Source organism: Geotrypetes seraphini, chromosome 11 (genome assembly GCF_902459505.1).
Source record: "Geotrypetes seraphini chromosome 11, aGeoSer1.1, whole genome shotgun sequence".
NCBI classification, from domain to species: domain Eukaryota; kingdom Metazoa; phylum Chordata; class Amphibia; order Gymnophiona; family Dermophiidae; genus Geotrypetes; species Geotrypetes seraphini.
Genome location: NC_047094.1, coordinates 73,551,303 through 73,576,790, shown reverse-complemented (window position 1 = coordinate 73,576,790; position 25,488 = coordinate 73,551,303). Strand labels below are relative to the sequence as shown.

The 25,488-nt window shown below is 45.6% G+C and overlaps 1 protein-coding gene across 4 annotated transcripts in view; it reads left to right on the top strand.

The window, feature by feature from the left end:
* Positions 1 to 25,488, top strand: part of LOC117368829 (phospholipase A2 inhibitor and Ly6/PLAUR domain-containing protein-like) — a 56,332-nt gene that overhangs the window by 17,891 nt on the left and 12,953 nt on the right. For 2 of the 4 annotated variants that reach the window (XM_033962564.1, XM_033962563.1), the window contains exon 2: positions 20,435 to 20,554. In XM_033962564.1, the coding sequence (XP_033818455.1) occupies positions 20,435 to 20,554 (120 nt within the window). Of the gene's footprint in view, positions 1 to 19,520; positions 19,558 to 20,434; positions 20,555 to 25,488 lie in introns of those variants that run through there. The other 2 variants (XM_033962565.1, XM_033962566.1) reach the window with 2 other exon arrangements.

Below are 25,488 nucleotides of genomic sequence, written 5' to 3'. Positions count from 1 at the left end.
GAAACTAAAGGCCGGTAAGCCTCTCTTCGGTTGTTGGAAAAGTAATGGAAGTGTTGCTTAAAGAAAGGATAGTGAACTTTCTAGAATCTAATGGGTTACAGAATCCGAGGCAACATGGCTTTACTAAAGGTAAATCTTGTCAAATGAACCTGATTGAATTTTTTGATTGGGTGACCAGAGAGTTGAATTGAGGACATATTCTAGATGCAATTTACTTAGATTTCAGCAAAGCTTTTAACATGGTTCCTCATGTCTCTTGAACAAACTTGAAGGGCTGAAGTTAGGAACCAAAGTGGAGAACTGGATTAGAAACTGATTGATGGACAGACGCCAGAGGGTAGTGGTTAATGGAAATTGCTTGGAGGAAGGAAAGGTGAGTAGTGGACCCAATCCTGTTCAATATGTATATGAGTGACATTGCTGAAGGGTTAGCAGGAAAGGTTTGCCTTTTTGCTTATGATACCAAGATTTGTAACAAAGTGGACACCAAGGAGGGAGTGGAAAACATAAAAAAGGATCTACAAAAGTTAGAGGAATGGTCTAATATCTGGCAACTAAAATTCAATGCAAAGAAATGCAGAGTAATGCATTTGGGGATTAATAATCGGAAGGAGCTGTATATGCTGTGAGATGAGAGGCTGTTATACACAGATGGGGAGAGGGACCTTGGGGTGATAGTGTCCGAAGATCTAAAGGTGAAAAAACAGCGCGACAAGGCAGTGGCTGCTGTCAGAAGGATGTTGGGCTGTATAAAGAGAGGCGTAACCAGTAGAAGAACAAAGGTGTTGATGCCCCTGTACAGGTCATTGGTGAGACCCCACTTGGAATATTGTGTTCAGTTTTGGAGACTGTATCTGGAGAAGAACATAAAAAGGCATGAAGCGGTCCAGAGGAGGGTGACAAAAATGATAGGAGATTTGTGCCAAAAGACCTATGAGGAGAGACTGGAAGCCCTGAATATGTATACCTTAGAGGAAAGGAGTGACAGGGGAGATATGATTCAGACGTTCAAATACTTGAAAGGTATTAACGTAGAACAAAATCTTTTCCAGAGAAAGGAAAATGGTAAAACCAGAGGACATAATTTGAGGTTGAGGGGTGGTAGACTCAAGAGCAATGTAAGGAAATTCTTCTTTATGGAGAGGGTGGTAGATGCCTGGAATGCGCTCCTGAGAGAGGTGGTGGAGATGAAAACGGTGACAGAGTTTAAAAAAGCGTGGGATGAACACAGAGGATCTAGAATCAGAAAATAATAGTAAATATTGAAGAACTAAGGCCAGTACTGCGCAGACTTGCATGGTCTGTGTCTGTATATGGCCGTTTGGAGGATGGGCTGGGGAGGGCTTCAGTGGCTAGAAGGGTATACTATAGATCAGTGGTCTCAAACTCAAACCCTTTGCGGGGCCACATTTTGGATTTGTAGGTACTTGGAGGGCCACAGAAAAAAAATAGTTAATGACTTATTAAAGAAATGACAATTTTGCATGAGGTTAAACTCTTTATAATTTATAAAACTTTCCTTTAACAGTTAAAAGGAAAGATATATAAACTATAAAGAGTTTTACCTTATGCAAAAATTGTCATTTCTTTAATAAGACATTAACTATTTTTTCTGCGGCCCTCCAAGTACTCTATTTTTTCTGCAGCACTCACATTTAAAGTTTAATATCTTTTCTTTCTCAAAACTGGCACATTTCAATCACTAAATTGAAAATAAAATCATTTTCCTACCTTTGTTTGGTAATTTCATCAGTCTCTGGTTGCACTTTATTCTTCTGACTGTGCATCCAATATTTCTTCCCTTCTTTCAGCCTCCTGTATGCTTCCTCTCCTCCAGACCTGATTCCCTCCCTTCCCTCTTTCTTTCTCTATGTCTGTCTTTCTCTGATTCCGTTGTCCCATTTTTTGCTTTGTTTCTGGCTCCCTGCCCCCATCTTCTTTCTTTCTTCCTTCCTGCCCTCCCCCATGCCACCGCCACCAGGGAATAGGCTGCTGCTGCTGCTGCCGCCATCGGGAACAGGCCGAGATCTCCACGCTTCTCTTCTCCACGGGGCCGACCAACTCTCGCCGCCCGACGTCAATTCTAACGTCGGAAACGACGTTCCGGACAGCCAGGCAGCGATTGGCTAGCCAGAACGTCCTCTCGACGTCAGAACTGACGTCGGGCGGCGAGAAAAGCAGGGAGATCAAAGAGCACGGTGCCGGCCTGTTCCCCTATGGCAGCGGTGAGAAGGGAAGGGAAGCAGGTTGGGCACCACTGCTCTAGACGAGCCGCACTCTAGGGAGAACAGTGGAGGGTGGCCAGCTGTGCGGATCAGGGCTGCCATCAGAAATTTCTGTGCCCCTTACTGAGCAATCCTATTGGGCCCCCCACGCACCCCTTCCCCCCCCCCCGACCCCCCCCTTCTTCCATGGGCCAAATACACACATACTTTTCTCTGTCGCTGCACTCTTTGACCAAAAGATTTGTAAGTCAAGGTAGACTCTTTCAGCAGGGCCCTAACCTAACCTAAACTAATCTATACCTATCTATTCTAAACTAACATATGTCTAATACTGAACTAATAACAAACTAACAAACATCTGCATAATAAATAACTAATAAATAATAGTGCTAGTAGCTATAATTCTCTTTTGAATGTAAAATCTCAGTTAAGGATTTCTTTTGACCTTTGTAGGCCAGAAGTAGATCACAATTGCACAATATTTTTTTGTAACAAGTATTAAATGTGTTTTTATAAATACTGTAAGCTTAATAAATATATCAGAAAAAACTACACATCTGAGCGCATATCTGAACATACACATCTGTATGATCCCATCCTCCTCAGCTTGCCTATAGCTGCATCATGCATGTTAAAAATGTACGATATGTTGATATGTGCACCTTCCTTTCTTCCCATCCATCCTCCTCAGCCTGTACTTACACATCCACAGCTGCATGTTAATGATGATGTATATGTTATGATGATAAATAAGTGCATATGAGCACATCATTAACATGCAGCTATGAATGAATATATAATGATGTTATGAGTGTGCACCTCTTCCTTCCCATCCTCCTCAGCATGTTCATTACACAGACTTTGTGTAATGTAACATGCTGTATGTGACATGCTAAGGAGGATGGGAAGGAAGAGGTGCACACTCATAACATCATTATATATTCATGAATCAATCTGATAATCATCACCACCAGGCTGTGTGTGTTATGGGATGGAGGAAGAAAGGTGCATGGGATGGAGGAAGAAAAGTGCATGTTTAAATTGCGTGGGGACAGAAATCCCACCTGTCCCCACCCGTCCCTGCCAAAGTCCCATCCGTCCCCGTGAGGACTCCCACCCGTCCCCACCCGTCCCCGCGAGGAATCCCCTCCGTCCCCGCCCGTCCCTATAAACTACAGAAATAGTTATTTCATTTAATTATGCTACTGAATTAAAGGCTCTGGTAGAAACCCATTTAAAAGTAAGCAAAATTTGGAAATATTAATTAGGAAGAATACATACTTTGTAAACGGGCTTCTACCAGAGCCTCTAATGTTTATAAATTTTTATCAACACAACTAATATACTACTTTATCCTGAAGCAAAAAAAAAAAAAAAAGAATTTTTTTCCTACCTTTGTTGCCTGGTTTCTGCTTTCTTCATGTTCTCATTTAATTCCTTCAATTTAATTCCTTCCATCCACTGTCTATCTTCTTTCTACGTCCATAATGATTATTCATGAGAGATTTGCTTGCACTGCCTCGTGGAGACGCAAGGAAATACTTCTTCACAGAAAGAGTGATTGAGCAGTGGAACAAGCTTCCAGTGCAGGTGATCAAGGCCAGCAGCATCCCGGACTTTAAGAATAAATGGGATACCTATGTGGCATCCCTATGGGGGTCAAGTCCAGGAATAGGGTCACTAGGGTAAAGTAAAGTGGCTGTATAATTAAAGGGGTCAGTTGACTCCAAGGGGTGGGTCAAGAGAGTGGGCAGACTTGATGGGCTATAGCCCTTATCTGCCGTCATCTTTCTATGTTTCTATGACTATCCTGAAAACCTGACTGGCTGGGGTGCCTCCAGGTCTAGGGTTACCATATGGCTCCAGAAGAAGGACAGATTGAGACATCCGAGTTTTGTTTCTATTACTTTCAATAGAAATAAAACCCAGATGTCTCAATCTGTCCTCCTTACTTCCATTGCTTTCAGTGGAAAGAAAACATGGATGTCTCGTCCATCCTCCTTTTTCTGGAGCCATGTGGTAACCCTAGCCAGGACCAGATTTGGAAATCAATGGCTCAGAGCCAAAAGTCAGTCTGCTACTGGTGGCAGTTTGTCTCTGGCAGGATGGTCAATTCACTTTGTAGATTAAATGTCTGCCTAGGGCAGCACAATTTTGGGGGACAGCACAAATGCAGCAGTCATGGCATTTCTAGAAGATTAATCTTGGCTGGTGAGGAGCCTTATGTATGCATTCATGCTCAAGGTCTACTGGGCCCCTCCTCCTCCTAACATCCCTTGCCACAATAAGCTCAGTGGCCACGTCTGCTTACAATGTACGGCAGCATTTTTCTGGCCTACATTGTAGGTGTCTAACATGGGCCTAGGGAAGCACGTAGGCCCGCCTAAGACTACTTCCTTGCCAAGGCACGCCCAAGCCTAGCCTTAGGGGAGCTTAGGTGGGCCTATGCACCTCCTTAGGCTCCCAGATGTAGGTGGCCTGCCTTGAGATTTTTTTTTTTTTTTTTTAAACATGCATCCAGATTGGCTGGTTAGGCAGCAGTTGGCTGCCTACAATCGGGATGCCGTATATAGAATTTGGCCCTAACTTTTCTTGGTAGAATAGGCTCTCTTCAACTTATGTTGCAGCCATCGTATGAGAAACAGTTATTTGGTTCTAATTACAAATGGCAGCCTTGCTGTATTGATTTTATTCTACTTTGTGCTTGTATTATAAAAGTTTTCAATAAAAATTTTGAACTACAAAAAAAGAAAAAAAAGAAAAAAGAATAGGCTCCCTTTACAGACTTACTTTCTCAGTGCTCCAAAATATGGGGTCTGCAATATATCCCCTCCTGCTCCTTCTCGTTTCTCTCATGGTATGTACAATCAGTCAACACCAGGCAAGTCCCTTTTCCCTTTTCCTCTGCAACTGAATTCTCCTTTCTCTATCTGTTTAACCTCTCTGGACTAGTCAAACTTCATACACCCAGGGCTTGGGTCCTATTGCTCTCCTCCTATTACTCAGTTCTCCAGCATGTACTTTGATGTCTACTGGGTTACAGTCCTTTTCCCCATGATGGATGCAAAAATAGCAGTAGTTTTACACATCTTATTTCTTTAGGATAGGATCCTTCTTGTCAATCATTCCTTTTTTCTTCTTGCTGTGTCTTTGGGAATCTGTGTGTAACAGACAGCCTGGTGTGGCAGACTTGCCTGGATTTCATGGAGAGGTCAGCAGATATAAGAACACATGAATAAATGCTTATGAGCAAATGCTTTTTATTTCTTTTAAGTTTGCCTCTCACATTACAAATGAGTTCCTTTGAGCTTCGGGAGCAGAGTGGGCCATTCAGCGCGGCTCCCCGTGCTAAAACCGCTAGCACGGTTTAGTAGAAGAGGGGGGGTAAATTTTTCTTTGCATCCCCTTCTAAAAAGGTAGTAGATAGAGAGTTAACGTTGGGTGGGATTACTTACCCTATCGAATCTGAAATTAAAATCATGGGAGTACATTTAGATAGAAATCTAACTATTAAAGCATTTACCTTGGCATTGGTGAAAAAATGTTTCTTTATCTTGTGAAAGCTGCAGACCATCAAATCATATTTTGAACCTAAGCCATTTAGATTACTTGTTCAATCGTTCATACTCAGTACTTTGGATTACTGCAATTCAGTTCATATTGCTGGACACCGTACAAATATATTTATATTACGAAGAATGCAGAATGCCTCAGTACATTTAATTTTTGACTTGAAAAAGTCACATCATATCACAGGGAGCTTCATTGGCTCCCATTTGAGGCCCATGTGAAGTTCAAACTGGGAGCACTCTGTTATAAAATCTTATATGATCATGCACTTGAGTACCTGTTAGAATTATTTACTTTATTTACAACAAACCGTCCACTGCATTATTTGTATATAAAAGTTCCAGCAACATCTAATTGCTTTTCAGGCAGCCAGCTGGGATAGGGAGTTATGTTCTTTATTTGGCAGGTCCTATTCTTATATACTGTACATTACAGAAAGTTACTGAAATCAGTCTTGTTTGTAAAATTTTTAGAGAATTGATTTGATTGATGTCTACTTTGTAGTTCACTGGAAATGTCCAGTTTTCTATTTTTGTGAACTGCATCGATCCGTGAGGTTTTGCAGTCTAGAAATGTAATGTAAGACACAGGCTAAGGGCCCAGGCTTTCACAGAAGTATCAAAAGCTAACAAAGCCTCTCAAGAACTTTAAAATCTTACTCAAACTAATTTTACACAGACTTCTCACAAAGCCAATTCTTTAAACCACTTTTAAATAATAAAAGTTACCTAGAAAACTTATTTTTCTTCTTCAATCCATTTTCACAGACACCCTAAATTACTTCATAACACCAAGAAATTACACTAATAGTTCACTCTGATCAAGGTATTTCTCAATTGATCAAGATCTAATTAAAATCCTGACTTAAATAACTTTATTTAAGCTCACTCAATCAGCAGCAACCATTTCTCTATCAGTTCTGAGCCCAACTGCCAAAACGTCTCACCTTAGAACACACACACACATTCTAAGCTTGGAACACACTCTCCACAGACATGCATACACATACAAATACATCCACACAAAGGGCCGGATGCACAAAACTCTCTGATCATGTACAGATGGTCACTAAACCAGTTTGACAGGTTTAGCAACTGACAAAATTTGCCAACCCGATGTTGAAAATGGCTCACCATTATCTGATTCTGGCATGCAAACGACTTTATTACTATTAAAATGAGGTTGTTAATATTAAAACGAGCCATCCGATCGATGGCCTAACATAGCATGCCATAATTGGACTGTTAATGCCAACCTGAAAAAAATGACAGGTCTGCCTGTTTTTTCATTTTTTTTTCTATAGGCACACATGTTGTGTGTATGTAACACACACACCATAACTGCCCTACAAAAAAAGTCAAGCCGGCCCCATCCAATGACACTCCTCCCTAATGATTCCTGGAAGAAAGTAGAGGCAGGAGGGATGCCCACTCCCTCCTGCCTCCGTGATCCCCCCTCCGCTGAGCTGAACTGCCCCCCCTGGACCCCTCCATGGACTTAAATAAAAATCAGCAGGAGGGAGATCCACTCCCTCCTGCCTCCGTGTACCTCATCCCTGCCAAACTGACCAACCCCCTCCCCTTCCAAGATCCCCTCCCCCAACTTTAGAAAGAAACAGAAGGGATGCCCACTCCTTCCTGACACTGGATGCCACCCCGGCCCTCCCACCACCCCACCTCTCATATCACCCCATACCTCCCAAACCACTCCTTACTTGTACAGAAAGATAACAGCAGGAGGGATACCCAGTCCTTCCTGCTCGCAGGCCCACCACTCCAAAATGTTGGGCTTTCCCCTTCCCAGTACATCCTGGGATGCATGGGGAGGGGCCTAAGGTCCTGATTGGCTCAGATGCCTAAGGCCCCTCCCAGGGGAGGGACCTTAGGCATCTGAGCCTACCTAAGTTCCTTCCCCTGGGAGGGGCCTTAGATATCTGAGTCAATCAGAAACTTAGACTCCTCCCTGTGTATCCTGGGACACAGAGGGAAGAGCCTAAGGCCATTGCCTAAGGCTCCTCTCAGGAGAGGGGCAAAAGGTGGGCTCAGATGACTAAGGCCCCTCCCCTAGGAGCCTTAGGCATCTGAGCCAATCAGGATGTTAGGCCCCTCCCCATGCATCCCAGGATACACTGGGAAGGGGAAGGCCTGACATTTTGGAGTGGCGGGTCTGCGAGTAGGAGGGACTGGGCATCCCTTTTGCTGTCATCTTTCTGTACAAGTACGGGGTGGTTTGGAGGGTATAGGGGTGGTTCGGGGGGGGCATCTAGTAGCAGGAAGTAGTGGGCATGCCTCCTGCCAATTCTTTCTAAAGCAGGGAAAATGGGGAAGGCGGGTCCTGCAAGGGGATGGGGTCATTTGGTTAGCTGGGGGGTAGGGGGTGGAGCCAGGAGGGAGTGGGCATCCCTCCTGCTAATATTTATTTAAGTCCATGGAGAGGGAGTCATGGTTGGGGGAGGGGGGTGGCTCAGCTCATTGGGGGGAAGGGTCATGGAGGCAGGAGGAAGTGGGCATCCCTCCTGCATCCCTTTATTTTTGTTCTGGGGATTGGGGGAAGGGTAGAGGCTCAACTCACCTTTTTTTTTAAACGGGGTAGATGTGTGTGTGTAACATCTGTGCCATAAAAAATAAGCCCAACAGCTGAGTAGCAGGAAGCTGCTTTGGGACTTCCCATACTGCTCAGCTGTTTGGGCTTCCCCAAACCGGCTCTGCGCATGTGTGAGAGCTGGCTTTTAAGTGAGAGATCGGATAGGATTACAACTGCCCTCCGTAAAATTCATTTGCACGGGCTGACATTTGAACATTGAACACTGTTTAGAAATTGGCCAAAAAATTAGCCCATAGCGACCCGTTTTTAGTGCATCTAGCCCATAGTCAACAACTGTATCTGCACTTTTCCCCAGCTGTCCCCTGCAAAAGAACTTCTCCTGAACTATTTTAAAGGTCCAGAGATCTCAAAAACGTTGCCAAAGCCAACTTACTGCTGAACCTACCTCCCTGCACTCTCTTTTCTCATGCCTGGAGCAATGGAGGCATGAGAGTTCCTGAACTCTTGGGCTGTTTCCCCCTCCCCCCTACTTTGTTATCTCCAGGGCTTCCCTCCAATCAGGAGGCTCAATTTTCACACCTCCAGCAACATCTGGGGACTCCCAGACCGGGCACTCTTTTTCCCTACTCCTGCTCTGCTCCCCCCTCGTACATTCACACCACCCAATTAGTGGTCTGCTCTCTACCAGACCCTGGCTTGCACCTGGCTAGGGTCCAACCTTACCCCTGCCACCACTAGTGGCCTAAAACAGACACCCCCCCCCCCTCTTGCCTCCAGGGCTAGGCTCTGCCCTCTAGTGTGCCTCCTAGCCCTTGCAGACAGAACACCTTCTATTGGGCCTAAGCCTTGGCGCAACAGCTCTCCTGGACATACTCTGCTCTTACTGGCCCTCTGGGATTCTTCGGTGTGCTCCCGCGCCCTTTTAGGCCTCTTGCCTATGCCTGGCTCCTCCTGTGCATGCACAGAAAACCATGCATGCACCGCACCACTCTCCTATGTTTTTGAGCAGCCAGCAAAACAGCTGATTGCTGCTGCCAAGGAAACCAGACTGCTTGCTCCTCTTTGGCCCCTCCTGTCAGGCCTGTGACTCCTTCTGCAGCCACCCTGGAATTGTGCAGCAGAACCGTGACCTTGCCTGCTGCCCCAGCATAAGCCCAGGATCATTGCAGGACCATAATCCAAGTCCCAAGCCCCACACTGCCTGATGCAAGCACTGAAATCAATACTGTAGCCCCCTGGCAGGACCAGGTTTCAGCAGCAACTATCCCCAGGTGGGTTTAAAAATTAAATTTCAATTATTTTGAACCTACCTACACTAGTACAGGTTATTAATACAATTAAGTCATAATTACAAATACATAGTTATAAGTTCAAGTAGGTCATCATTGGCTCATTGTTATGTCCCAGGAGTTGCATTTTAAACAGTTTAGAAATTGGCTTGTAAACCGTGCCGAGCACTGTCTTTATGGAGAGGATGCGGTATATAAAATTAAGGTTTAGTTTAGTTTAGTTTTACAATTACCATTTCAGTTGCTTCAGGGTTGGCTCTCTGTCTTGGTACAGAAATGCTTTTAAAAGTTTTCTGAACCTGAGATAGTGGTCACAAGATCGTAGTGTAAGTGGTAATTGGTTCAGTATTTTGCTAATTGATATTGGATGAATAAGGTAATTTGCCTGGTAAACTTTATATTGGTGCATGCGGGTGCAGCCATGGGGGGGAGTGTGCACAGCCGGTCAGGTCCTCTTAGCCTTGTGGCGCTTCCCCCGACCGACCGACAACAGGCCCGGCTGACAAACCTCCCTGCCCTGTAGCAGCGAATCTAAATTACCTTCTTACAGCAGCTTCAATACTCCAGCTGCTGTAAGAAGATAATTTAGATTCGCGGCTACAGGGCAGGGAGGTTTGTCGGCCGGGCCTGTTCTGTTGTCGGTTGGGTGGGGAAGCGCCACAAAGGTAAGGGGCAGGGAGGGAGAAAGGGAGGAAAGGTGGAATGGAGAAGAAAAGACGCTTAAGGGAAATGGGTAAAACTGAGGGGGGAGAAGGCCGCTGAAAGCACTGGGGAAGACAAAGGGGTGGAGAAAGATGCTTAAAGGACATGGGGAAGACAAAGGGGTGGAGAAGGACGCTGAAAGGGCATGGGGAAGACAGGGGGGGAGAAGGACGCTGAAAGGACATGGGAAGATGGGGGGAGAAGGACGCTGAAAGGGCATGGGGAATACAGGGGGGGAGAAGGATGCTGAAAGCACATGGTGAAGACAGAGGGGGGAGAAGGACCCTGAAAGGACATGGGGAAGACAAAGGGGTGGAGAAGGACGCTGAAAGGACATGGGAAGATGGGGGGAGAAGGACGCTGAAAGGGCATGGGGAAGACAGGGGGGGAGAAGGACGCTGAACCCTGAAAGGACATGGGGAAGACAAAGGGGTGGAGGATGCTGAAAGGACATGGGAAGATGGGGGGAGAAGGACGTTGAAAGGGCATGGGGAAGACAGGAGGGGGGGAGAAGGACGCTGAAAGCACATGGGGAAGACAGAGGGGGGAGAAGGACCCTGAAAGGACATGGGGAAGACAAAGGGGTGGAGAAGGATGCTGAAAGGACATAGGAAGATGGGGGGGGGGAAGGACGCTGAAAGCAAATGGGGAAGACAGAGGGGGGAGAAGGACCCTGAAAGGACATGGGGAAGACAAAGGGGGGGAGAAGGATGCTGAAAGCACATGGGGAAGACAGAGAGGGGAGAAGAACGCTGAAAGGACATGGGGAAGACAGAGGGGGAGAAGGACACTGAAAGCAAATGTGGAAGACAGAGGGGGGAGAAGGATGCTGACAGGACATGGGGAAGATAGGGGGGAGAAGGATGCTGAAAGGAAATGGGGAAAAGAGAGTGGGGAGAAGACACTGGTAGGGAAGAAGACAGAGATGCCAGACTATGGGGGGAGCGGAGGGAAGAAGATGGGTGCCAGACCAATTTGGGAGGGGGGAGAAAGGGAGAGGCAGGCTTAGGAACAACTGCTTGTGAACCATTTGATGACATCATGGGAGGAGAACTATTTAACATGTGAGGATTCTAGACCTAGAGTTCAAGATAGACCAAAGAAACAGTGGGAGCTAGAGATGATAAAGGTCCTTTCTTCTTCTGCTGGTGCTTAAATTTCCTGGAGAGAGCCGTTTCCAGTGCAAATGCAGAGTTCTTTCAATTCAGCTTCTCTGGCATTTAACATATTGATCAAAAGTTGAAAACTAAGAACAGAAAACATGTATGCACATCAATTTTTCCTCCAAAGTTATTTGACACATTTTAGCAGATGTAAATGTGCATTGATAGGTTTGCTGTGCATGTTTTTGTTTTTTTGAAAAACGAGTAAAATCCACAGATATAAGCTACCTGTGGACTTATACTTTTGAAAATTGCCTCAGTATTGTTCAGTTTCTTTCATCTGTTCCATACTGGACTCCTGCCTTTTTCTCATTTCTCTTCCTCAGGATTACTGGGAAGTTGACATACTTGACTTGGATCCCTGGGGTATGCTATGATAACATGAGCCTTACAATATATAAGCAGCTGAAGATTTTGGGAGTTTGGTTGGATTTGACATTAAGTATGGGAGATCAGGTGTTAGCAGTGGTTAAGTCTGCATTTTATCAAATGCGACTACTGAGCAGACTAAAACCTATGTTATCGGGTTATGACTTTTGTTTGATGGTCCAAACTATAATAATTCAACAATTGGACTATTGTAATGCCCTTTATTTAGGAACCAAAATTAACTCAAATCCAAAATCAGACCAATCACATCTCTTTGCAATAAATCTCATTCATAGAGGTTTAGTACAACTGATACTTTATCCACCCAAAGATGTTTTTCTTAGGGGTAATAAGCCATCAGAAGCGGCACTCTATTGTACACAAGGTACAGAATATGCCTGCCATCTGCAGACTCAAGTCTGCTTCTCCCCAAGCAGGCACAGCAGTCCTATGAACTGCATAAAAACTGTGAATAAACTGACAAAAATACAAAACAATAAAGAAATAAATGGAGCAGATCAGAACGACACCTTCATGCTCAAGGGGGCAGCCAGTGACGTACCAAGGGCGGAGCAGGGAGTGCGGACCACCCCGTTTGCCAGCCATAGGGGGGTGCACAACCGGCCAGATCCGGAACCTATTGCGCTGCTCTAAATGGCACCTGCACCTCAGTGCGGCTGCTCTACTTATTCCGAAGCAGAGTCGGCAGCCATGCTAAAGTGCAGGAAGGTTCCTCGATGACTGCGTCTGCCGCCTCTGCCTCTGGAAGACGTATGTGTTGTCGGAGGGGGTGTACTGGCAGCCGCAGTCATCGCGAGACCTTTCCACAACTCCCTGCGTCTGCCGGCCTACCCTCTCTGACGTCACTTACATTTTCCAGAGGCAGAGGCAGCAGAAGCAGTCATCATGGGACCTTGCTGGTTTGGATGGAGAGAGGAGCATAGAAGGGTGGTGGAGGAAGAGAAAGGGGGTCAGAGTGGTATGGAAGGGTGGTGGAGGGAGAGAAAAGGGCAAGGTGAAATGGAAGGGTGGTGGAGAGAGAGAAAGGGACAGGGTGGTATGGAAGGGTGGTGGAAGGAGAGAAGGGGGGCAGATGCTGATGGAATTGGTGTGCAGGGAAAGTAGAGAAAGTCATAAGGGGGAAGGATTTGGTATGTGAGGAAAGGATACAGGATAAAATTGGGTTGAAGAAAAAGAAAGGGGGCAGATGCTGATGGAAATGGGGGGAAGAGAGAGAAGAGAGTTGAGGAAGGAAGCGAAGAAGATGGATACCAGACCAATAGGGGTGAAGGAAAAGATGGAAGGGGAGGCATACATTTTTTGGAAGTGGCATAGAAGGACAGAAGATGACAAATAGAAGTGGCAGACAGTGGATGAAAGGAAGAGAGTGACAAGAAGATGAGGAAAGCAGAAACCAGAGAAGACAAGGTAGAAAAAAAAAATTCTATTTATTTATTTTTTTGCTTTAGGGGAGATGAATCGCTGTTTCTGTGGTGTTGCATTGAATGCAGAGTCCAGCTTCTTGGTGGTTCAATTTAATCTTTGTCTACATATTTCTATTTTATCCCCCCTTTTACAAAACTGTAGAGCGTTTTTTAGCGCCAGCCGTGGTGGTAACAGCTCTGATGCTCAGAATTCTGTGAGAGTCTGAGCTGTTACCACCATGGCTAAAAACCACATTACAGTTTTGTAAAAGGAGGAGGGGTTAGTTTGTGATTACATATTCCATACTAGGTGAAGGTGTTTTCTATGTTCTGTGTGTTCGAAAGACATGGTTTTCTGTTAGGATTGATCTGTACTAGTCTGGCTTGTATAGTTTTACAATGGGTGTATTGATGTTGTACTGCTCACTGCAGTATGTAAGATGCTGCCTTTTCCTAGGTACACTCTTGTATGACGTGTGGATTGTTACTAAAAATCATGTTTTTCATATAGATGGGGGGTGTCAAAAAATGATGGGCCTCGGGTGTCACATATATTCTAGGTACGCCACTGGGGGCAGCACAGACCGTGAGAAAGAGCAGTGGTTGACATTTTTTGCAGAATACTCGCAAGCATGGATAGGTAACCCTACGGTTCAGCATACCCAGTAGCGTACCAATGGGGGTGCGGGGGGGAGATCCGCCCCGGGTGTACATCTTGTGGGGGGTGCACAGCTGGCTGTTCTCACTGCCTCTAACACCGGCCCTGCAGCTCCGGACTTCCCCATACCTGCTCCCCCCCCCCCCGATCGCTATTATTTTAAACTTTATGGCAGCCGCGGCGCTGTATTAATCGAAGGAGACTTCTAACCTCGGCCTGCCCTGGAACTCTTCCTGCAACAGCAACTTCCTGCCTAGGCAGGAACAGGAAGTTGCTGTTGCAGGAAGAGTTCCGGGGCAGGCCGAGGTTAGAAGTCTCCTTCGATTAATACAGCGCCATGGCTGCCATAAAGTTTAAAATAATAGCGATCGGGGGGAGGGTGCAGGTGTGGGGAAGTCTGGAGCTGCAGGGCCAGCGCTAGAAGGACTAAGAGCTGATGGTGCCGCAGGGTCCCACGTGGGAGGGAGGGAGGAAGAAAGAAGACTAACTGAAGCATTGACAATTTGGGGCGAGCAGGTGTGGGGAAGTCCAGAGCTGCAGGGGAGAGTGTTGCTGTACCCAGCTGGAGTGAGAAGGAAGATGAGGGAGGGAATGAAAGGAGATGCCAGGGCTTGGAGGGAAGGAGGAAGGTATGCCAGACTAAGGGAAAATGAAGGGGGAGATCTCAGAGCATGGAGGAGGAGGGAAAGATGGAAGGAAAGGAGAGAAATGCCAGAGAATCATGGAAGGGCAGATACCAGACTGTAGGGTGCGAAGGAAAGAAAGGGGAAGAGAGAGATGCCAGAGCATAGGGGATGGGTTGGTGACAGAGAGAAAAAAATGGAGAGGTGGCAGAGCTGAAATCAATCATGTACAAAGGAGAGAAGGGGCACAGGATAGATAGTTATGAAAGGTGCATAGAAAGAAGGAAGATGTTGTATGGAAGAGAGAGAAGGCAGACATTGGATGGAAAGGGCAGAGAGGGCAGTGACTGGAAGGGGCAAGACAGAAGGTGAACAGTAGATGGAAAGGATAGAGAGAGGGAAAGACACTGAATGGAAATGTGAGGGGGAGGGGGAGCAGACGCTGGAAGGAAGTGGGGAGGAGAAAGAAAAAAGGGCACATGCTGGATTGAGGGACGAGGATAGAGTTAGATATTGGAAGGGGTGAGGAAAAGAGGTGGCAAGCTTTAGGTAGACAGTAAAAAAGGACATTGATGAGAGGGTAGTAAGAACATAATCTAGACAGATGCAGAAAATAAATTGAAAAGGAAAATGAGGGAAAAAAGGGAAAGGGATTACAGAGGAGAGGTGTGGGAGAGGGAAGGAGAGGAGAGAGATGCCAGACCAATGGGGGTGAAAGGAGAGATGGAAGGGGCATAGATGGAGAGAAGATGACATATAGGGGAAGAGAGACGGCAGACAGTGAATGGAAGGAAGAGAGTTACAAGAAGATGAGGAAAGCAGAAACCACAGAAGACAAAGGTAGAAAAAAATTTTCTATTTATTTATTGCTTTAGGAGACGTGTCACTGTTTCTGTGGTGTTGCATTGTATGCAGAGTCCAGCATCTTACTGGTTCAATTTAACCTTTGTCTATGTATTTCTATTTTATCCCCCCTTTTACAAAACTGTGGAGCGTTTTTTAGTGCCAGCCATGGTGGTAGCAGCTCTGATGCTCAGAATTCTATGAGCGTCAGAGCTGTTACCACTATGGCTAAAATCCACACTACAGTTTTGTAAAAGAGGGAGGGGTTAGTTTGTGATGACATATTCCATACTAGGCGAAGATGTTTTCTGTGTTCTGTGTGTTGGAAAGACATGTTTTTTTTGTTAGGCTTGACTGCAGGATTGATCTGTACTAGTCTGGCTTATTTAGTTTTACAATGGGTGTATTGATGTACTGCTCACTGCAATATGTAAGATGCTGCCTTTTCCTAGGTACTCATGTGTGACGTGTGGCTTGTTACTAAAAATCATGTTTTCTGTACAGATAAGGGGGGGGTCAAAAAACGATGGGCCCCGGGTGTCATATATGCTAGGTACTATAAACAACTCAGATGTATTGGAAACCAATGTATATATAAGCAACTCTTCCAATGGGAGACAAATGTGGTCATAAGATGTTCTAAATGAAATTATTGCAGAAGCAAAAGAGAAGACAGTATCAGATCTTTGTTGCTCTAAAGGAAGGAAAACGCCTCAGAAAGGGCCCTCCCACCTCCACAATGGTGGATCTTAAAGGTGGTTAAGCGATAACCTCATAGGCAAAACCTTCTTGTTAAAGTGAGCAATTAAACCATATACCATAAACTGTGCTTCACTTAAATGCTGAAATAGATAGAGGCAAAACAACCACTTATCTTAGAGCTGATCGGCACACCGACGGAGGCCAGCGTTTCACCGACAGGCTACATCAGGGTGTGACCCGACCGATCAGTTTGTCAGCATAAGCAGCCTCGGGCCTTCTTTCCCAGGAGAAGCCAGCCGGTGGCCCTCACCGAGGAACCGAAAACAGCAGTTGGCTTCACAGTCAAGTTGACGCATGTGCGTCAACTTGACTGTGAAGCCAACTGCTGTTTTCGGTTCCTCGGTGAGGGCCACCGGCTGGCTTCTCCTGGGAAAGAAGGCCCGAGGCTGCTTATGCTGACAAACTGATCGGTCGGGTCACACCCTGATGTAGCCTGTCGGTGAAACGCTGGCCTCCGTCGGTGTGCCGATCAGCTCTAAGATAAGTGGTTGTTTTGCCTCTATCTATTTCAGCATTTAAGTGAAGCACAGTTTATGGTATATGGTTTAATTGCTCACTTTAACAAGAAGGTTTTGCCTATGAGGTTATCGCTTAACCACCTTTAAGATCCACCATTGTGGAGGTGGGAGGGCCCTTTCTGAGGCGTTTTCCTTCCTTTAGAGCAACAAAGATCTGATACTGTCTTCTCTTTTGCTTCTGCAATAATTTCATTTAGAACATCTTATGACCACATTTGTCTCCCATTGGAAGAGTTGCTTATATATATGCTAGGTACGCCACTGAGCATACCATCCCTATTGCACTAGAAAAATGTGTTTTTAACGTAATTTTAGTACTCTTAAAATTTATTTCTGCCCTTATGTCCCTTGGCAGACTATTCCAAAGATTTGATACCTGCCAGTAGAATGCACTTTCTCTAGTAGCTGCCCAATGTGCTAATTTAAAGTGTTTTTTTGCTACTTCAGGTTGTCTGCGGTGTTCTTTGTTCACATGTTTAAACACAAAAGACTGTTTTCAGTCCAATTCTTTATATGTGAGTTTGCAAACCATTGGACCCCTGAGGAAGACGTGTTCGCCGAAACACGGACTGTGTAGGGTCCGGTTGGATTTTTATCACTGTATTTTTTATCATTGTACTTTTTTAATTGAATTTTCATGTTTTTATATGTCAGTGTATAATAAATTATCTCCAGAACATCTATATCTACGGTTTTTTGTTTTTGATTTCATCAGTGGATTGTTTTCACTGTGGATCATTGGATCTCCCCATTTTTCTTTGTTGTGCCTAATTTAAAGTGGGGCACTACTAGTCTATAGTCTTGTAGTGATCGAGCTGGGGTTAAAGAGTTTTCCATCTATTTAGGTATATGGGTTCCTGTTCCCATAGTGCCTTATGGACTAGGCAGAGAAATTTGAGTTTGCATCTAAAAGAGATTGTCAGCCAATGAAATTTCTTATAAAGCTAGGTAAACTGCTAAATTTTTCCTTAGCTCTATTTCTCAGCTGATGCTTTTTACCCCATTCCTGTCGTATTTGCCTTTATTGTTCTTTTCTTCAGAAAAATTGTATTTCTCCCTTTCTTTACCTTTTGTACCAGTTAGTCAATGTTTTTGTGTTGTCTGAATTGTCAAATTATTGTTTTTAATTGTACCCTTTTTTTATATTGCAAACCAAGATAAGCGATTTTATCAAATTTTTTTAATAAACTTGAAACTTGTAACATGACCCAAAATTCTGACATTTCCTAATAACCTAATACCTGCATTTTGTAGTTTGCAGTCTTTTTAAGAGAGATTGTGACAATCCCAAGTAGACAATGTTCCCATAATCTAGTCATGAGATAAATATGGCATGTAACAATGTTTGAAGGGCGAAGAGTTTGAACAACTTTTTCACTGATTGTAATTGTCTAAGAATGAAAATCCCTTTCTTAATAACTGTCATTACTTGAGTTTCAAAAGTAAGAGATGACTCAAAAAATGCTCCTAGGTATTTAAAGCTGGATACCAGCTGAATTGGCTTTCCTGCTAGTGTTGGCATAAGAGTTGGGCATTCGTGTGGACCTGCAGTGACTTAGAAATATTTAGTCTAGTTTGTGATCTTGTAGTCATCCTGCCACTTTGTCCAAAGTTTTTTGACATTCTATTATGTGTATTATTAGGGGCAATTTTTGCCAGGATTAGAATGCCACCTGCATAGCAGTAGACATTTAAAGCCTGCTCTTGAATTAAAGCTATTAATAATAATAATAATAATAACAATAACAACAATTTTATTCTTGTATACCACCATACCATTTAGTTCTAGGTGGTTCACATCAAAAGAGACCAAACAATCAGTGATAGTACATTTTTAGGGAAATACAAGGCATGATTGAAAATTAGTTTACAAATTTTTCAAAAAGATATGTTTTCACAGATTTTCAAAAAGTATAAGTCTGAGCCTAAGAGACAATTTGACTTAACCAGTTGCTCAATTTGCCAGCCCATAATGCAAGTGTTTTATCTAGAAATCTTTTATAACAACAATATTTTAATGTCGGATAGGCAATGAAATTAATTCTTCGAGCAGACTTTTTTGTACTATACAGTTCAAAACGTGAGGATAGATAACCTGGAGCCAAAACAAACAGTGTTTTAAAGCAAATACATGCAAATTTGAACAGAATCCTAGCCTCAAATGGCAACCAATGACGTTGCTCAAAAAGATGTTAAGATTGGAAATAGGGCAGAGCCCTGTGAGACTCCACAGTTTATTGACATCTCTTTTGAGGTATCTCCTCCCAAATGTACAATGAAAATTCTGTGTCAGGAATGATTTAAGCCAGTCTAAAGTCATGCCTTCAATTCCTATAGAGGAAAGTCTTGACAGAAGCATCTCATGATCCACAAGATCAAATGCTGCCATTAAGTCCAGTGGCAAAGCTAACACAAGTTGTCCACTGTCTATAGTTTCCCAAATATCACTGAACACTGAGGTAAGAATGGTCTCGGTGCTATGTCCTTTCCTATAGCCTGATTGCCGAGGATGAATCACATTAGTTTTCTCTATAAAATCAATTAGATGATTTAGCACAACCTTTTCAGCAATTTTTGATGGTAGGCATTGATTTGAAACCTATCTATAACTGTGGACATCCAAACTATTTATCCCAGGTCCTTTTAAGATTGGCCTAACACTGACACGTTTCCAACTTTTGGGCATAATTCCATCTTTTATTAACCATCAATAATTGTATTGCACTTAAAGTCCATATATTGATGTTTGATTCCCCTAATCAGTTTTTCCAGGCTAATTAAGGAACAAGGCTGAAAGCGATCCAATTGTGAAGTGTTGGCTATTCATTTCGACCTGTCTGAACAAATGTTCAAAACATTAGTTACAGGTAAATTGCTTTGTAAAAAGCTAGTTTTTGAGCTGAAAAAAATCTGCAAATTCACATGCCTTTTGGTATTATACCCCCGTACTGCTCCCTTTATTTCTAGTATCTCCTAAGAGTCTTCAGTAAAGAGAACATTTGCCCATTCTTATTTTTACTGCTACTCTTCTCAATCTTTTTGGTATAAAATTCCTTTTTTGCTTTCAAGATTTCTGGGGACAGAGCCTGGAGTCACTTGATTAATGGTGATAATCAGTGTGGCTCCCGGATAAGTGTTGGCGGCTGCTTTTCACGTGGATATTCAACACTGATATCCAGCTACAGCCTGGTACTGAATATTTGAGATTTAAAATACTGCAGTGGCTAGTGTGTGAAAACCACTGACCATCATGAGCTGAATATCTGTGAAGGGAGAAGAAGAAAGTTGTGGGTTCATATCCCTCGCTGCTCCTTGTGACCCTGGGCAAGTCACTTAATCCCCCCATTGCCCCAGGTGCATTAGATAGAGTTTGAGCCCATCCGGACAGATAGGGAAATATGATAAAGTACCTGAATGTAAAATCACTTAGGATATAAGTGGTATATAAATAAATATTTAAATGGTACAGATAGCATATAGGATAAAGTTGACCATAGTATTTGAATATTGACCCCACTGTAACTAATCGGGAAATTCTTCTGATACACAGGTTACTGATGTAATGAGATAGTCCTACAATGATGAAATAAAGGTTGTCTGTTGCAGGTTAGCATCAATGAGAAGGTATCCTGCAATTAGTATGTTCCCTAAGGACAAGCTTCTGGGGATTTAAAAGGAAATGACAGGAATTGTGAGTTATTAATGATGCTCTAATAGCATGTTGCTTTTCTTTTCTGTCCTCAGGGAATTCATTGATATGTGAAAAATGCACCAACTTGCATGGACCAAGCTGCACGGGTGTGTCAATAACCTGTGATGCCTCTAAAAGTGTCTGCATAGCAACCCTGAAAGAAACTTTTATGGGTAAAGTGAAACCCCTCTCCTGTCATGTTATAACTCGATGAAGTTACAGGAAAATACTTTTAAAACCAATAGGATGAAATTCTTTTTCACTCAGAGAATAGTTAAGCTCTGGAATGTATTGCCAGAGGCTGTGGTAAGAGTGGATAGCATAACTGGTTTTAAGAAGGGTTTGGACAATTTCCTGGAGGAAAGGTCCATAGTCTGTTATTGAGAAAGACATGGGGGAAGCCACTGCTTGCCCTGGATCGGTAGCATGGAATGTTGCTATTCCTTGGGTTTGGCCAGGTACTAGGGACCTGGATTGGCCACTGTGAGAACGTACTACTGGGCTTGATGGACCATTGGTCTGACCTAGTAAGGCTATTCTTATGTTCTTATTTCTCTTTGAAGGATAAGAATTCCTTATGTATTGTGAGCCAAATCGCAAAGGATAGCTTGTTAAAGAATGTCAAAATTATGGCAACACCGTAAGAGTGTTCTTTTGGACACTGCATGGGAGATAGCCAAAAGAGTTTCCTTTAAAGACTTTTGGTGTCATCGTGAAATAACCTCCTCAATATTGACATTTTTTGTCTGCCAGGACATGAAATGTGGGTGGTTAATTTTTCTATACTGCTAATGTAAGCTGCTAAGTTGTTCAAAGCAATATACGGTATGTAAGCATAAAATCCAATTTTGTCAGTCTAATATAGTTACTAGCAGTTGATGTTTCTACTGGAGGAGCTAAGACCTCAGGCAAAGCCGAGGGAACTAGAGGTATGTGGAGAATACCAAGAACACACTTTTTTTTAAGCCTAATCTATAAAGAAAGGTAGGCACCTACTTTTCTATATAGAATAGTACTGTAACAGGTCAAATATGTACCTATATTTTAGGTGTGAACTCTTCAGAAAGCCGTAGAGCAGGCATAAATACTTGCACCTAGATTGCTACAGAATGTGCATAGATTATAGCATTCTATAATCTACACAAATAAATGTGTGTCCCATAAATATTCTGTCCAAACTCCACCCATGTTAAAGCCCACCTCCAAAGTACACACTACTAAATTTTGGCATGCACTTACAGAACATGGAAAATGGAAAATGGTCTTTTACACACGTATGTGTCCACACTTATGCACAAATTATTAGAATGCCAGCATTTAAATGCATTCTTGCCCCTAGGAGATTCTTTATAAAATGCCTGTCATTTCATTTTAAAAATGAGATAAAAGAAAAACTCCTAAATGTTGGTTTCCTTGTTTTTGTCATCAATAGCATACACTATTCTTCAATGGTATACACCACAGGTGTCAAACTCAAGGCCCGCAGGCCAAATCCATCCCGCCTGGCTGTTTTATGCAGCCCGCGGTCCGATGGTGTTATCTTGTGGCTGGCTCCCTCCTCCTCACAGCCGTAGTGTGCACGAAGCCGCATATAGTGGCTCCTCTCACGTCCCGTACCTCAGCCAAAAGCATTCCCTCTAAAGTTGTGACATCAGAGAGAAGGCTTCTGATTCAGGCGCAGAATTTGCGAGGAGCTGCTGCATGCGGCTTCGTGCACACTGCGAATGTGAGGAGGAGGGAGCCGGCCACAGGATAACACCGGGAACATCAGACCGCAGGCCGCATAAAACGGCCAGGTGGGAGCTGGCCAGAAAATAAGACACCCACTGGAGGGAGGCATAGCATGGAGGGAGGGAGACAACAAAGATAGGGGGAATGATTTTATTTTCAAGTTAGTGTTTGACTTGTTTCAATTTTGAGAATTTTAATCTGCTATCTATATTTTGCACTGTTCAGGAAGAAATGTATTTGTTTCTATTTCTCTGGGGTTGTACTGCATGCAGAGTCTTGAATCTTAGGGTTTCCTTTGTATATATTAGTACTTTTAGTTATCCCAGGACAAGCAGGCATGATATTCTCACATGTGGGTGACGTCATCTACGGAGCCCCGATGCGGAAGCATTTTCAAGCAAACTTGATTGAAGATTTAAGTTTGCTCTGCTGCTCCACGCATGCGTGCCTTCCTGCTCCACTAGGGGGCGCATCCCCTCGTGGTCTCCAGTTCAAAATTTTCCGCTGAGCCTAGAAGTTGTGTTTTTTCAGGCTCTGCCCCAACTGCCTTCTAGCACCGCGATTTTTTCTTGTTTTTCTCGATTTAGTTGCTGTGCGCGAGTTTTTTTCTTGTTTCAACTGTTCCTGCTTCGTTTTTCACCGACCCGGAGGCTTCCGGGTCTCCGTGGCCGCGTGGCTATTCGAGCCGCGGCCAGTTTCGATTCTATGTCCCAGCCTTTGACCGGCTTTAAAAAGTGCTCCCGGTGCGAGCGGCTTCTTTCCATCACAGACCCGCATCGCCGGTGCATCCTCTGCCTGGGGGCCGCTCATCCAACCGACTCCTGCCCCCAGTGTGCTACTTTCCAGAACCGGGCCCTCCGTCGAAGGAAAGCCCGCATGGCGGACCTTTTCGCCCCGGACCAACCCTCTACCTCGGCCTCGAGGTCGGCCCCGGCCTCGGCCCCGGCCTTGACCTCGGCCCCGAATACCTCGGCATCGCCTCGAGACTCGAACCCGAAGTCCTCGGGACAACAGAAGACTTCGGCTCCAGGTAAGTCCCCTCTTCCCTCTTCAGGTTCTGTACCAGCAAAGAAACCAGCCTCGGGGACGCCGGCGACGCATGGCGGAAGTCCCATACTTACAGCCCCGGCTAAGCCCTCCAAGCCTTCGGGCCGTGCCTCCACCACACGGGAATACTCTGATACGAGGTCGCCCCCGGTGGAGTGCACCGAGGCAGTGGACATGCCCTCGATGCTGTCCGTGCCCGTTTTCCAGGACCTACTCCGAGCGATGATCTCGTCGGAGCTGTCCGCTGCAATGGCCCATTTGCAACCGGCCTCGACCTCGACCCCGCATGTGCCAGACCAACCTGAGCCTCGCGTCGAGCCACCTCGAAGAAAAGCGCGCAAGCTTCGCCGCATTCCATCCTCCTCGGACTCCTCACCGAGGCACCCGAGGCGCTCTCCCTCCACAGACCGCCGCGGTGCAAAACGTAGTGCTAAAATGACAGACACCTCGAACCGCCGTACCTCCAAGAAGGCCCGGGGTTCCCCCACTCTACGAGGCCATTCACCTACAGCTCGTATGGGACCGCTAAGGGTGGCTGAGTTATCACTCTCCAACCCGCGCATCCTCCGAACTCCCCCTCGGACCGGGACTCCGACCCGAGGTTGCAGGTTGTCACCGAGGGAGTCTGGGTCGAGGTCACCGATTCGACATCGATCGGTACCTCGAACCCCGACATCGTCTCCGAGGGGCTCCTCAAGACGTCAGAGATCTACGACACCAGAACACTTTCACAGTACTTCCCCGGTCTCGGAGCGTGGATCGGAGCAGGAACCTCGATACTCGAGGGAAGCCTTCCCATCTTTCTCCACCCGACGGAGGTCTCGTTCATCGACCCCGCACGGGGCCTCGGGAACATCTCGCCCATCCTTCACTCGCTTTGTCCAGGACATGGGCCACGCTTTGGACTTAGACCTCCAGTCCGACTCCAGATATTCTAAGGAATACCTAGCAGAGCTGGATATGCCATCACTGCCCAGAGAGTCCCTCCGCCTACCGCCTAACCCGGTACTTCAACAGGCCTTCTTCAGGAACCTGGAGACCCCCTACATGGTCACAGCCGTACCCTCCAAAATGGAGGCCAAGTACCGCACAGTACCCTACACGGGATTCGAACAACCTCAGCTCTCCCACCAGTCGCTGCTAGTAGAATCCTCCTTGAAAAAGGCCCACCCATCCCGGGTCTCAGCCGCGGTCCCCCCAGGCCGAGAAGGCCAAACCCTAGACAAGTTCGGCAGGAGACTATATCAGAATGCCATGATGGCCTCTAGGGTGCAAAGCTACACTTTCACCTTCACATCCTACCTCAAACACCTCATTGGACTATTGAGAGCCTTTGAGACTGACCTACAGGCCTCCCGCCAAGGAGCGTTTGGCCTGCTTTTAGAGTCCCTCTCCAACCTGCGCCTCCATCTATTCCACGCGGCCTACGATGGCTTCGAACTCTCCTCCAGAGAGGCAGCCTTTGCTATCGCCATGCGCCGACTAGTTAGGCTGCGCCTGGTCGACATGGACCCCAACTTACAGGACCGGTTGGCTAATCTACCCTGCGTGGGAAAAGAACTGTTCGATGACACGATCGAGGCGGCCACAAAACGCCTCTCCAAACACGAACGCTCGTTTGCCTCCCTCGTCCGGCAAAAACCTAAACCGCCCGCGCCCAGGCCGTTCAGGGCCCCTTCATGCCGCAACCCACAAAAATCCACCCCTCCCTTCTCGGGGCCTCCACCCAGGCGTCCGCAAGCCCACCACCGGGCCATGCCCAAGTCCCAACCGCCTGCGACTTCCAAACCATCCCTGTCCTTTTGACGGGATTTGCGGAAGGGGGCGGGCCCCCTCCGCCATAGTCCCAGGCCTCCTTCCCATCGGGGGTCGCCTCAAAGCCTTTTACCCTCGCTGGGAACAAGTCACGTCGGACGCATGGGTCCTTGGCGTGATCTCATCAGGATACTCTCTCAACTTTCGGGCCATTCCTCCAGACAACCCCCCCAAGGAATTGCCCTCCCAACCGGACGCAGCTACCCCTACTCCTCTCCGAGGCTCGAGACCTGCTTCGCCTCAGGGCAGTGGAGGAGGTTCCCCCCGACCAATGGGAGAAGGGCTTCTGCTCCTGTTACTTCCTGGTACCGAAAAAAACGGGAGACCTACACCCAATACTAGACTTGAGACGCCTCAACAAATTTCTAGTACGGGAAAAATTTTGATGCTTTCCCTACCGACCCTCTACCCCCTGATTGACGAGGGCGACTGGCTCTGCTCCCTCGATCTGAAGGAGGCGTACACACATGTCCCAGTACACCCCACTCACCGCAAGTTCTTGCGTTTTCAGGTA